This window comes from Siniperca chuatsi, linkage group LG18, assembly GCF_020085105.1.
Source record: "Siniperca chuatsi isolate FFG_IHB_CAS linkage group LG18, ASM2008510v1, whole genome shotgun sequence".
NCBI classification, from domain to species: Eukaryota; Metazoa; Chordata; class Actinopteri; order Centrarchiformes; family Sinipercidae; genus Siniperca; species Siniperca chuatsi.
The window spans coordinates 17,558,198-17,571,375 of NC_058059.1; the positions used below are offsets into that span (position 1 = coordinate 17,558,198).

Consider the following 13,178-nt stretch of genomic DNA (forward strand, 5'->3'; position numbering starts at 1 on the left):
GTGTGGACCAATGAGGAGACTGTAACGCTCCTCAACTTAATACATGAAACAAACATAAATGCCATACAGTGTTTTCACCATTTGAGGTTTGTCTGGAGCTCTTTTAATTACGTCAACTCATTGCGCCCTCTTCTTCTACAATGATTTAATCGCACCTGACTGGAGAATTAGAGCCACCAACTGCTTATCATAACGGCAGTGGATGGAAACAATTAAATTAATTAGCATTTTCTTTTGCATATTTTTTAGAAATTTGGCCACAATTTGCGCTAAAGTTGGATGGAAACCTGGCTATTTTTGTGTCAGCATTACTTAAATTTTGGAGCTGCCTTAAGTCAGTGGCAAGACTGTTTCTGTTTTTTGGGGGGCTTTTTTGCCTTTTTTTGATAGTGCAGCTGAAGATAGACAGGAAAGGGGGAGAGAGAGGGGGGACATGCAGCAAAGGGCTGCAGGCTGGATTCGAACTCAGCCTTGGTACATGGGTACCTGCGCTCTACCAGGTGAGAGACCAGGGCGCAACGGCAAGCCTGTTTCTGATAGGCTCATTAAAACTCTTGTCATGCAAGGGCACAAGTCCCAGGTCAAAACAAAATGTACTAAATGGGTCATAAATAATTACAACACAACTGGTTCATATTCAGTTCAATCAGTTAGGGATGAGATTTTCCTCAAATCAAATTAATAAAAAAACATCACATTAAGCATGAATATATTACAGTGATACATGTCTAGTGGATTTATTCGATTGAACAAAAACTATATTGAGCCCAGCTTTCAATGACGGGGGCGGTACCTCTTCTCGGGCTTGGTAACAGTCGGTAGTTTGTCATCAGTGAAGACTGAGTTAAGGGCCCGGTGTAATCTCTGGAAAACAAGCAACACATTAGCCTTCACATGCTTACTGTAAATAATTGTGTCAGTTCCTCTATGATTATTCTGTTGTTTATTGGGAACTTGAAAGGCTGTGTGTGTCAGAGAGAGAGAGAAAGAGAAAGAGAGGAACAACAACAAAATGTGTCTATCTAAATATATGGACTGCACTAGTAACTACACGAATACTTCTGTACTTTAACTTTGGTAAAATTTCGACTTTTGCTTTCAATACTCATACTTGCAATGGAGTATTTTTACATTCTGTTATGCCTACTTCCACTAACTGTAAGTAAATAATAAGAATACCTCTTCTGGTGATTGTAATGCTTCACTGTGTTGTATATGTGTGTGTTTGAGTTCAGTACCTGGCTAGTGTGCAGCCAGTATTTGAAGCGTGGCTCCTTGACCCTTGGGATCACCAGCTTGTACACGATGTGTTCTGCTATTGTGGTCAGTAGAGATAAGGCCACGCCCACACAGAGCATCACAAACAGACCGGAGAAATGCTTTATACCCATCTGCAGCGTCTGGAGAGTCATGGAGTTAGGGAGTGAGAGAGTGAAGGCAGGGAAAGAAAGTGAACAGATGGAAAGAAGAAAGAAGGCGATGCGGAGAATAAGAGATCAGAGATGCATATTTATTGCTTCTAATGGAGGTGTAGTTGTCTGAAAAAGTCTATCCAGGAAGTACAATGATAAAAAGTCCCTCAGGTTGTGCTGCATAGTGGTAAAACAGTCACATAACAAGACAAAACAAGATTACACTTATTTACACACACATTTATGTTTAATTATTGATCAAACCCTTTATCTTGAAATTCCCATGAGTATGGGAATATTAAGTCACAATATATATGCTTATTACACGGCTTTGTTGAATACTCAATTCTGATTGGTCAATTACGGCATTCTACGGTCTGTTATTTCTGAATAACAGACCGTTGCTATGGACACAGTTCTGATCATAGACTCTCGAGTCCAATCATATCAATCCACAGAAATTTTTTTTTTTAAATCAATGAAATCAATATTTGGTGTCAAATTACTGATTTCTTTACTAAGTATCCGTGTAATAAGCAGGATAATGTACAGCGAGCCTGTCATTATTGCGAAATTAACCCCTTCAAGGTGATTCTAGACTGTCGGGGTTAATTTTGCAATAACGGCCGGCTATCCCCTGCATAATTTTTCACAAGGTTTAAGCTCCATGGATTCACTATGGTAATGACACTGACATATTTTATTCTTTTTCTTATGGTCTTTTTTTACTTGTGTTCTGTGTTTTATGTTTGTATTGTAATTAAATTAATTGAGAACAATTGTAAAACTGCATATGTTTGGGCATCCTTATCTTATTCAAGCAGATGTTGTTTTCAGTAGTAGGTGTGGCAGTAGCTTTTGGCTGGTCTATACAAAATTGTTTCTCCAAACACTTTAATGATAAAAACTAGTGTAATTGTATTTTTTTTGTTGCTATAATTACCCATGAAATGTGTGAACCCACTGATGTATTCACCACAGTCAGAAGTTCCTGCTGTCTCTATTACAGCAAGTTTGGACGACCTCCGAGGAGTCATCCGCTCCCATTGTTTTCAAAATTCCATTAAAAACAGCTCACATAGACAAAACGCTGCATTGACAAACCTAATGCATCATGTATTTTTTCCCCATAACTTGACTTCATAACCCACAATCACTGCAGCTGCAGATGTAAAAGCTTTATACAAAAAAATGAGTGCGAGGAGACTATAGCTCAGGTTCGCTTTCAGCTCTGTTTTCCCTCCGATCACAGGTAAACAACAGTATGAAGCAGTGGAAAAAGTGAAAATAGTCTCCCAACTTAATAAGTGACAGCATTACAAAGTCATTAAAATAAAAACTGCAATGCTTGTGTGCAGCACTGAATTCAGCATCATCTTTCCAAGAGAAATGGAAGACTTTTCCAGATAATTGGACATCTGAAATAAGATATCACCTTCCCTCAGTTACTTCTCCTAGAAAAAAAGAGCATGAGTTTCATTTTAAATCACTGTGAGATTTTTACTAATTTCTGATTTTCCTCCTACTCCTGTTGAAAACCCTCAGATCATCTCACTCTGGGATATCACACTTTGCACTAAGATTGTGATCCCCCCCCCCCGATCTTAATTTGCACTCATTCTATTCTAAGTGTGTCACTCTGGAGTAACCTCTCAGAAACATCTCAAGTGTAAAATCTTCTATTGTGATAGCACACTTTTCTTAATTGAGCACCTGTTACAGTTACTGCAGATGTACAGTCTCATATGAATCTTTTTACTGCTGAGTATGGAACAGCTTGTGATACGGCAGCAGCTGCCATGATTGCATTATAAAGTCATGTTGGAAAAAAATACATGATGGATTAAATTCGTCATTGCGGTATTGTGACTTGGCGAGCTGGCTTTAATGAAATTTTGGAGAGTGGGAGCTGATGATTCCTGGGGAGTCAGGCAATACAGACAGTAGTAGCGTCTGACTGCTGGGGAGGACATTTTAAACTTTGTGGGAATTAACTGGGAGAGGAAAAAATAAACACAGTGGTATTATCCTTTAACAGTAAGACAAGCTTACTGAGGATACATGACATTAATCTAATCTAATACTTAGTTTCAGGGCATAAAAAGCAGCAAGTAAGTTATTGTGTATCAACCCACTCCAACATTCCTCACAGTTATGGGTGTTTTAAGCACATATTCTAGCAAGTTTTGGCAACACACACACTTCCTGTCTCTTGTCACTGTATGCAACCATGAAGAGCAATCCTTTCTCACAACTTCTCTTCTATGTTTTTTACCTTCTTTGGTTAGATAAACTTGCTGCAAAAATCTATGAATAACTTAACAACAAAGCACATAACACTCATAATCTTCATCCCCTTGATCACAATTTATTTCTTGGTAATGTTAAGTTTGGCCCTCTTAATGTTAGGTAATTGAAAAATATGTCATTTATTGGTATTGATTTTATTACTTCAAATGGGATCAACTTCTTTAGGGTGACAGGAAGCTGGCCGAATGCCAGAGAGTTTGGCTGCCTCACTGAAGCCAATCCATCAGATTTTCATCTTTTCAGAATCCCGGGCTTGCTGTGCTGGTAGTGTAGCAGTCATTCATCGGAATAAAAGATTGCCTAAAAAAATGCTGAGCAGGACTAAACTGAGCCAGCCTAGTCAGTAATTCATATTGCTTATATCACGTGGCTTTCCCACTGATGTCGTCCAGTGTTCATTTTGACAGCACACTGTAACGGTGCCATAGCATGCTACTTTTGTTAGGACTTTCTGGGTGACAATGAAGCTGTATATTCAAGTGAGCAATGTGAAGTTTAAACATCAGTTTAGGTTGATTTAATTTGATGATACATGCTCTGTATAACTTATTTTACAACAGTATCTATAATATGAGAACTAGAAGTATGCACATGATCATCATACTGTGATTTCTGCATGGCACCTGACTGATATGTTTGTGTGCAAAATTAAATGATACACAGATGAAGCTAAATACTGGTCTAGCAGCTTTCTCTGCTGTCACTGTAGGCAGGTGGAGGCATGATCGCAAAATGAAATGTCCTGGAGCAATTTAAATGTCTGCAACTGTAGATAGCATCTCTAACACGTCTAGCTGTTTCGCAGTGGAAAATGGTTCACTTCAGTGACACTGAATCTGTTGCACTGTAATGTACTACTTCTGCTACTCATATGAGACTCATGAGACGGTAATTTACATTTATGTATTGGGTATTCAGGTAATGTTGTCATTCAAAAACACACACCATGAGTGCTTCTTAATTAGACATTGTAATGAGCAACCAGCAGAGGTTATATGTCAGTAGCTAAGAGAGATAAATAATAGAAAGAAAAGTACAAATACAGGGAGAAGATGGGGCAGAAGGGGGACGTGAATTCCTTTTTGAAGAAATTCGTTTTTAATGCTTGATAATAGGGAGTGTGCAGTGCGCACTGAGCTAGGAGCCACTTTTGGGGATTCCAGGGTCACAGCTGCGTGAAGAGACGGCCAGGCTGGTAAGAGAGCTAAGTGCTCGGTAATAGCAGAACAGAATGGACCACGGGGCCTGGATTGTTTAGGACTGTGAAGTTATGGGAACATAGCTCGGAGGGAACGGCCAGAAAGATTGTGAAATGAGGAGCAGAGTCCTTGATAAGGAAGAAGGGCTTTTAAGGGTAAAAAAAACCTTTCATTTAGTTAGGAACTAAAAACCTGTGATAGCAACTGAAACACCCCTTTATATTTCAACCATATCCAGGGGAGGGGAAAGGAAGATACAAAATGTCAAAACATCTATTCTATCACACAAAACAATACATTTGTTGCTGTATGTAACAAGTGGTTCTGTTCCTACCTCAGTCACAGCGAAGCTGCGCTTCCCGCAGGGCACAACCTTGTACCATTTGTCATGCAGCATGTCCATGAAGCCATCTGACTTGTACTGACTAACAAGCTCTGAGATATTGGAGGTGAGTGGAGAGTTCTGAGGGAGGCCAATCCCATAGCCTGCCAGTGGAAATACACAGTACAGACTCATTATTCCTTTGTCACAACAACAAAATCATTTTCACTTCACCTCCATGTACTGCCATTATATTCTTTCACTGGTTTATAGCTGTGCATGAAAATAAGGAACATAACTGCTGAGCAGAAAGAAGGGAGTCTTGGTGATTTTTGCCGATGCTTATCAGAAAGCACTATTGTTACTTAAAAACAATGCAGGTACTTGATATTGTAAGTCAAACTTGCTTAGCATGCCAGGAAATAGTGACAAATACTGCAATAGCCAATTACAAAAGTACCTTGCCTTGGTAGGAAGTACACTGATTGATTTGTATTGTATCCTAAAGGCTTAAAGGTGCATTAAGTAATTAACAACAACACTGGAATCTGGGACTGTGATGGCCTGTAATGGAAGCAACCACCATGGGAACATTTTCACAGTGGGAGGAAGAAGCTTGCTAAATGGACCAGAGATTAACAGTAGACAGTGGAGAATCTAAGCTGTTGAAAGCCAGAAGATTAACAGCTGTTGAGTGATTGATATTGTTCAATTCAGGGCTGTCCTAAAAATGCTCATGGTCAGTTAGTCTGCAGTCATGCAGAAAGACCTCTTAAAATCTAGTGATAATTAAAAACCATAACATATTTGTGAATACTGTTGTGATGCCAGAAATCAGACTATTGTTTTCCAGTACTGACTAGTGACTAATTTAATCTAAAACCTTCTTAATCAACCAGTACCCTAATCAATTAGCCAACAAATGCTTGCATTTATATATAGTAACATTTTGTGTCCTAAATAAGGAAGTAATTTGTCATATAATAATACTACCTTCTATAGCAAAGGGTTTTCCGACTGTTAGTGTTTTACAATCTGCATCTATGGAGACCTCATAGTCCAGCAGAGCTTTGTCCATGATGAATGCATCCAGCTTCTGAGGGTCAGCCCTGTAAACACACAGCAAGTAGATATACTGGAAGTGGTGGTTCTTGACTGAGATGGTGAGAACTCAGCTGTATATACACTGTATAATACTTACCGAACTTTACAGCATTCGTCTAACACAACACGGTGTACTAATTCAACATTTCAGCGCACACACATTTTTGCAAGCACTCCTTAGGCTAACAAATAAACAGTGTAGAGTCAAATCAATCATTGCATCATTCCACGAAATATGATCACAATTAAATATATGACATTTCAGACATTGTGTGAGATGTTCAAACAGTCAGAGCAGAGTGTTGAATCGTGCCTTTAAGTTTAATGACAATCTGATCAGTGGCGTTTGAAATGGTTTTGATGGATTACTGGACAAACAAACAGACAGATGGACTGGGACTGATCCATAGTCACTCTCCCAAATTCATCGTGGTGACAAATATAACCATAGCACTTACAAAAATCTTACATCTTCTGGGAATCAACCCCAGAAACAAACATTTTAAAGCAACCCTCTGAATTTCACATGAAAAATTAACCTCTAAAACCTCCTGAGGCAGAAACTTAAATGAACCTTACTTTGCCATCTCACTCCTGGTCTGCTACTCTGAGTCTTATTTTCTGTCCTCATGTCACACCTCTGACCTTACAGAGTGAGTGTAAAGAATGAGAAAAGTTGGGGTTTTTTCATTTTATGAGTAGGGTAAAGTTGAAAACACTGTGTGGGGGTTTGAGATTCAAAACAAACAAGATCCAGTAAACAATAAAGCAAACACATACTGTAGACATACTAAACACAACAATAAGAGGTGGAACTGAAAGTAGTGAATAAAGAACAAAAAGCATGTGATGATGAATTGTTTTGTGTTTGTGGATATTTTATAGAGCCTTTCAGAAACTGAAAATGGGATGCAAATGATTCAACAAACTTTTCTCAACCTTTTGCCTCGACTGAACCTAATATTTCTCAGGCTGGTCTGGCCTGTGGTTTTCCAATACTTTTACTGGCCATATGCCAGTAAAATTACTGCCTTTCTGCCAGTTTCTGCCAATTTACTTGCATTCCTCACTCTGTTATACAGAGGTGAGATATTAAGTCACAACACTCTTAGCGAGGCTTTTACAAATCAACTCAAAATGTCTGTACTGACAGACAAAACCTACTGGGATACACATTCTACAAAGCCCTTTTCAAGATATTCTCTGTATTTTTTGCTCGCTATCAAGGACAGTGTTTGAAATCCTCCGCTATCTTCTACGCACAAGCTGGCTGTTCATTATTACAGGTTGAAATAAGGTTTTAGCTTGTGTCCTTGGTCTTTCCACCACAGTATGCTTTTGATGTTATTTATTTTTTGATGAGACCTTGGCATCAACTAATTACCTGACCAATATGATTAAAACATGATGCCTCCTTTTCTGCATCATCTTCCTGCAGTAGTGCTCGGAAAAGTAGCTGAATGATGTATTTGCATCCCGATGGCATAACTGGAAAACACCAATAGTAACAGGACGTGTGTGTGTGTGTGGATTTATTTAATACAAGGCGATGTGAGACACAGCAGTTCCATTCATGTTGAATCACTGAGGTTGATCAGGGAAAAGTCTTGACATCACAGCCAGGTTAAAAATCCTCTGGAATAAATTGGTGTGAGCTTGTGTTATGTGAAACTCATTCACAGATGAAACTAAATCTTAAGGCATATAAAAGCAGCATTTCCAATATCTCTGCTACTTTAATGAGCAAGCCAAAAAAGTACAAGACAGTTGTCTGATGGCTAATAATGCTCCAGTCAGTGCACTTTCTCAGAATGTACTAATTATATAGCAGACAGGCTGCAGTTAGTAGTTGTTGCTAGTTTCAATTGCTGTGGTGAGACGTGTTCATTAGGCTGAAACACTATGGTAAAACACAGCATTGATTAAAAACACATACTGTAATGGGTGCATAGTGTGCAGGGATGAGAACCAGACCTCCAAATTTCATGTATTTTCCACAAGCAGTGGTGTTATAACAATCGGGGTGAATGACATTTTTGTATCTATCACAATAAGAAAATACTTATGATTCAAAATATGATCATGGTCATGATCCTAAGTAAAATCCAAAATGCCAGTTGAAGAAAATCTAAAAATCTAAACACTTAACTTAAAAAAAATTGTCTTTGTTCCATGTCGCAATCAAAACTGTACCAAATTCAAAACTAAAAGATGATTAAACAAAAAGAAAACAAATCACTAGAACAGCATTGCAGGCTTTGTTTTCTTCAATCTATGCAGTAACTTTAACCTAAACAGCACCTTCAACACTCGTTCTACTTATAAAGGTAACCATGGCAATCCCAAAATCCAGTTTTGTTCGGAGCAATTCATGAATGCTGACTTTATTTTCCACGTGGAGCTATGCCTGTCAATGCAGTATACAGTAGATGCATTATACTATAACGTGAGTGTCCAATGCACATATGGCATAGTATATGATTATGTAAGTGATCATAACACCTGTACCCTTGGGGAGTAAACCCTGAACACCGAGTGTTCAAAGTTGCATTGCGGCACACTTGTATGCGATCTTGTTCCCCAGTTGTAATTTTCTAAAGATGACATTTTCCCTTGAACCCTCTAATCAGCATTTTACAAGCTCAGTAAAAAAAATCTTGTTTCATCCATTCAAATTGAGTCCTACCCAGCCTAGCCCTGCATTCCAGCTGCCTTTTCTCACAAAATTCTGCTTTGCTCCACGGGGATGCCAGTTGAATGCTGAAGCAGCTTAAGATGACAGCAATGGCAGGGTAAGAAGAAGGGGGAGATCTGCATGCAAGCAGCAGGCTTGTGGTGCGGAATGATAGCGATGTTTTTTTTTTTTTCAAATTTTGACTTTTCCATTGATTTTCAGGGAATGATCACAGCAAGAGATAACTGGTGAAGATGCCAGTGGTACCAGGTTCAGTGACGACCACTGTGAATGTACAGTACATCATTTCTTATGAGTGTGTACCTGAATGTCTATGTATGTGTCTGCGCAATGTGGACTCTAAAGTGTGTATAACATTGTCTTACTTGAGATTATGTATGCCATCTGGTGTTGCCGGGACATTGTATCTTCTCATGTACTCGTGCATCTCAGGAAAACTCTTCTTGAGGTAGTCCTCTGCGCTGCTTTCTCTCACTGTGGCAAATCGGAATCCCTGAGAGGGATGGTGCAACTGCAGGAAAGAAGACAAAAACACAGATGTTACCCTTAGAATGCCTTCAAAAATATTGATAATATTGATAGTTTTCATCTTAGCTTGTTGTTTTTCTTTTCTTCAGTAGGCATTTTTATTCTCACATGCAGAGGGAAAGCGCTTGTGAAATAGATTTTTATTTTATTTTATTTTCTGGAACCAACTCATTATTCCTGCACTCTTGTGATTTGGAGAGTTGGTGAAATGACAAAAGGCATTAATTACCTTACCCCAATTGCCCATACAAAGGTGGCTTCGTTAAATAATATATTTGCTGACTTAAAAGTTTAAAAGACTCTACTCTTCACAATCTGAATCCTGATTGGTGCAGTGAAGTATGTGACATTTTCTTTTTCTAACACACACAGAGAAAACAAGAAATGCAGAATTGTCTAATGTGAAATAACCAAAACTGTGCTAACTTTGGTAGAAAAGAGTGTACTAATGTAACATCTCATCACTCATATTTAGAAGCTGATTGAGAAAATATGTTTTCAGGGCCCTTAAACTTCAACTTTTTCAACTGCAGTTATTTGCAGTGTTCTGAGTTGTATACCTTTGGGTCATGTATCCCTGACAGTTGTTCATAGGTCTTCTCCCCAACCATGACAGCAGCTAGATTAGCAGTGTAGGTGGACAGACAGAACAGACAGAAGATGGCCCAGAGGTTCATCAGTAGGCGGCCTGTCCAGCACTTTGGCGGTTTGATGGCTACCGTTCTCCCAAACAGAATAGCGTAGCACACATTGAGCGCTGAGGAGAAGGAGAACACCCGGTCGCGGTTGCGTCCACGTGGAGTCATACCAAATGGGCTGTGCCACTCATACAGGGTGAGGAAGACAGCGGTGACATGGAGGGAGACAAAGATGCCGAGCCACATGGACCAGTGGAGAGGCCACATGAAGGCACCGATGGGTGCAGCTGTGTCGCGAGTACGAACCTGGGCAGGGTGGACACAGAATTGTTATAACTGATATTATGAAAGTAAGAAATTAGTGTCATTTCCAGATTTTATTGTTGTTCTTCATTTTTACCAGTTGTTCATGATGAGATGGGAAGGAATAAATTGGCTAGGAAGGAAAGTTTCAATCCCCCCATCACCATGTAATACATATAAATACTGTAATTAATGAAACTATTTCACACAGGAAGCTACAAATCCACTAGCCTAGCATTAATCTGACAAAGAGTTGTTTCATAATTCAACAGTCAGAGATGTGCAAAGATACATCAAAATGTATCTTGTTACAAAATACAAAATACCCCTCAAATAAATGTATCAAAATAAAATACAAAATACTGGTGCCAGAAAATATATCAAGATAAAATATATGTATTTTGTTCAAAATACAGTTAAATACATTTGGAACATTGAGCATCCTGTCACAATCTGTCTCCTTGTCCCTCCTCTCCAGCCACATTTCTATTTCCCCAGGCCCTTCATTGCTCTTTTCTTTCATCCACCAGGTGCCCTCAGCTTTCCCTCCTTTCCCCATCACCTGACTGCCCCACCCATCTTCATACCCCTTCCCACTTCCCTCATCTGCTCTGCAATTGCCTTCCCCACCCACCTCCTCACCTGCAGCTCATTCTATAATCAGCCACTCTCTACATATACCAGTCCACTTCCTTTGTTCCTCTGTAAACTGTAAAAAACAAAAACAAAAAAAAAAACAACAACAACAAAATAATACTGATAATAGTACTGCCCATCTCAGCCAACAGTGTACTGTTATGAAATGCAAATCTACTGGTAAAGGAGCTGTTTGTGACACTGTTGTTTGGGACAGAGATACTTACAGTGAAATGGGGAAGAACTGCAGTAAATGTAGTACAGTAGGGTCACTCCACAAAGCTGTACACTGACCAGTCTAGCCCCATATAGGGAACTGCATTAGAATCCAATAAGGAAGGGCTTACAGTAATAAAACTCTGCCATATTGATACTGACCACTAGCATACCAAGCGGGGAGAGTTGAGGTGAGGTCAATGACAGAGAGCGGAGAAGGATGGGCCAAAGAGTAACAGAAGTGAGATATATAACAAGAGGAAAGATAAAAATCAAATGAGGAAAAAAAGAAGTCTGAGAGAGCAAGAGACAGAGAGGTACTGACCAGAATTCCCAGGCTGGTGGAGAAGAAGGGTGATGTGAAGTCAATGACTTGGCTTCTGGCTGAATTAATGCTAAAAGATGTCACTGCCAGGTGGGCAGCGCCACTGAGCAGATCACCCACCAATCCTGTCCAGCGACCATTCTTGAACCCCCCATACTTCCCATCACCTACAATATAGAGGTCAAAAGTGAAGCCCATGTCCTCTGCCAGCTTCTCCAGCAAGTCAATGCAGTAACCATAACAACACTTCTTGTGGTCTGTGGGAAAAGACATGTTGGGTCCTGCAAGGTTATGGAAAAGTCTTTCCAAAACCGAAGATTCATTGGTGAGCGGGTCGAGGCACAGCTGCCCAGCAGGACACAACCCATCCCCATCCACCTCACGGGTAAATACAAACGGGTGCTCCACCAGTGTCACCACCCGCATGTGCAACCGTGGGGATCGGCGCCAGTCGCCTCCGCTCCCAGAACCCTGATGGCTTGGCCAGGCCCCTTGGTCCATCAGAACTTTCCCCCTGCGCCAGCGGCCCAGGCGGGTCCAGGTTGGCTGGCCTAGAGGGTCCAGCTGGAGGGACCAGATGTAGTGATGGGCCTCTGAGATGACATTTTGGCTGTGAATGTCTCTGGATATAAAACCACTCTGGCCCTCAAATGATGTGTTGGATAGAAATCTGAGGGGAAAGAGAAGAAAGAAATGACAGGGAAAAAGGGCGAGACAGGGGGAGGAGAGTGGTGGAAGGAGGATAAGAGGGAAAGAGGATAGCAGAAGAGTTAGAGGAGGAAAGCTCATATTCAGTTTTTCCTATGAATATACACAGTATATCTTGGGTGTTTCCTTCCGTGCAGGTGTGTCCCTGGGAATAACTGAAAGAAACTGCAGACAATAGTTGAACAGATCCAGGAGAATCTCGAAAAACAAACAAACAAATAAAAATTATCTTTGGAAAAACATTTAGCTTTCTATATGTTAAGTTTCCAAAGTTGAAACTAGGGTCAAATTTTTGGCATCGGTTATATACAAACACGCTTGTAGGCTTGACATGGAGACAATTAGCTCATCAGACACGTCACAGTGCAGTCTGGAGGGTAGCAAATTGGATTCAGCCAGACTGGGTTTAAATGTTTCAGTACCATTGACAGGGCAGAGTGACATCTGTTTATGTCTGTTGCCCAATAGTGGCCAAAGGTATTAATGCATAGGGATAATGATTACTAGCCAGTAAATAGTTTCATACTACCTGCAAAATACATGTACTGTTAAGTGGTCGACTGAGAAAGACACATTTTATGTTCATATGGTCTTTGCTCTCCCAATTAGATTTTTTTTTCTCAAAAAGTATAAAAGACAAAAAGCTGAGTTAAATGTTTTTATTTACAATTAATGTGTGGTTTGGTTAATACAGTAGTTTAAAGTTCAAAATTACTTTCTTGCTTATAATATAAAGTGGTCCAGTGGTCGAGATGATTAGTATGATAGTAGCAAACAGTACT

General features: G+C 39.8%; 1 protein-coding gene across 1 annotated transcript in view; it reads right to left on the reverse strand.

Moving 5' to 3' along the window:
* The window catches only part of grin3a (glutamate receptor, ionotropic, N-methyl-D-aspartate 3A), a 54,947-nt gene that overhangs the window by 8,778 nt on the left and 32,991 nt on the right, over nt 1–13,178 (reverse strand). The window contains exons 3-9 of the mRNA XM_044174918.1: nt 11,689–12,358; nt 10,131–10,514; nt 9,408–9,553; nt 6,237–6,352; nt 5,256–5,407; nt 1,239–1,400; nt 794–864 (exon numbers count right to left, since the gene is read on the reverse strand). Coding sequence (XP_044030853.1) covers nt 794–864; nt 1,239–1,400; nt 5,256–5,407; nt 6,237–6,352; nt 9,408–9,553; nt 10,131–10,514; nt 11,689–12,358 — 1,701 coding nt within the window. The remainder of the gene's footprint in view (nt 1–793; nt 865–1,238; nt 1,401–5,255; nt 5,408–6,236; nt 6,353–9,407; nt 9,554–10,130; nt 10,515–11,688; nt 12,359–13,178) is intronic.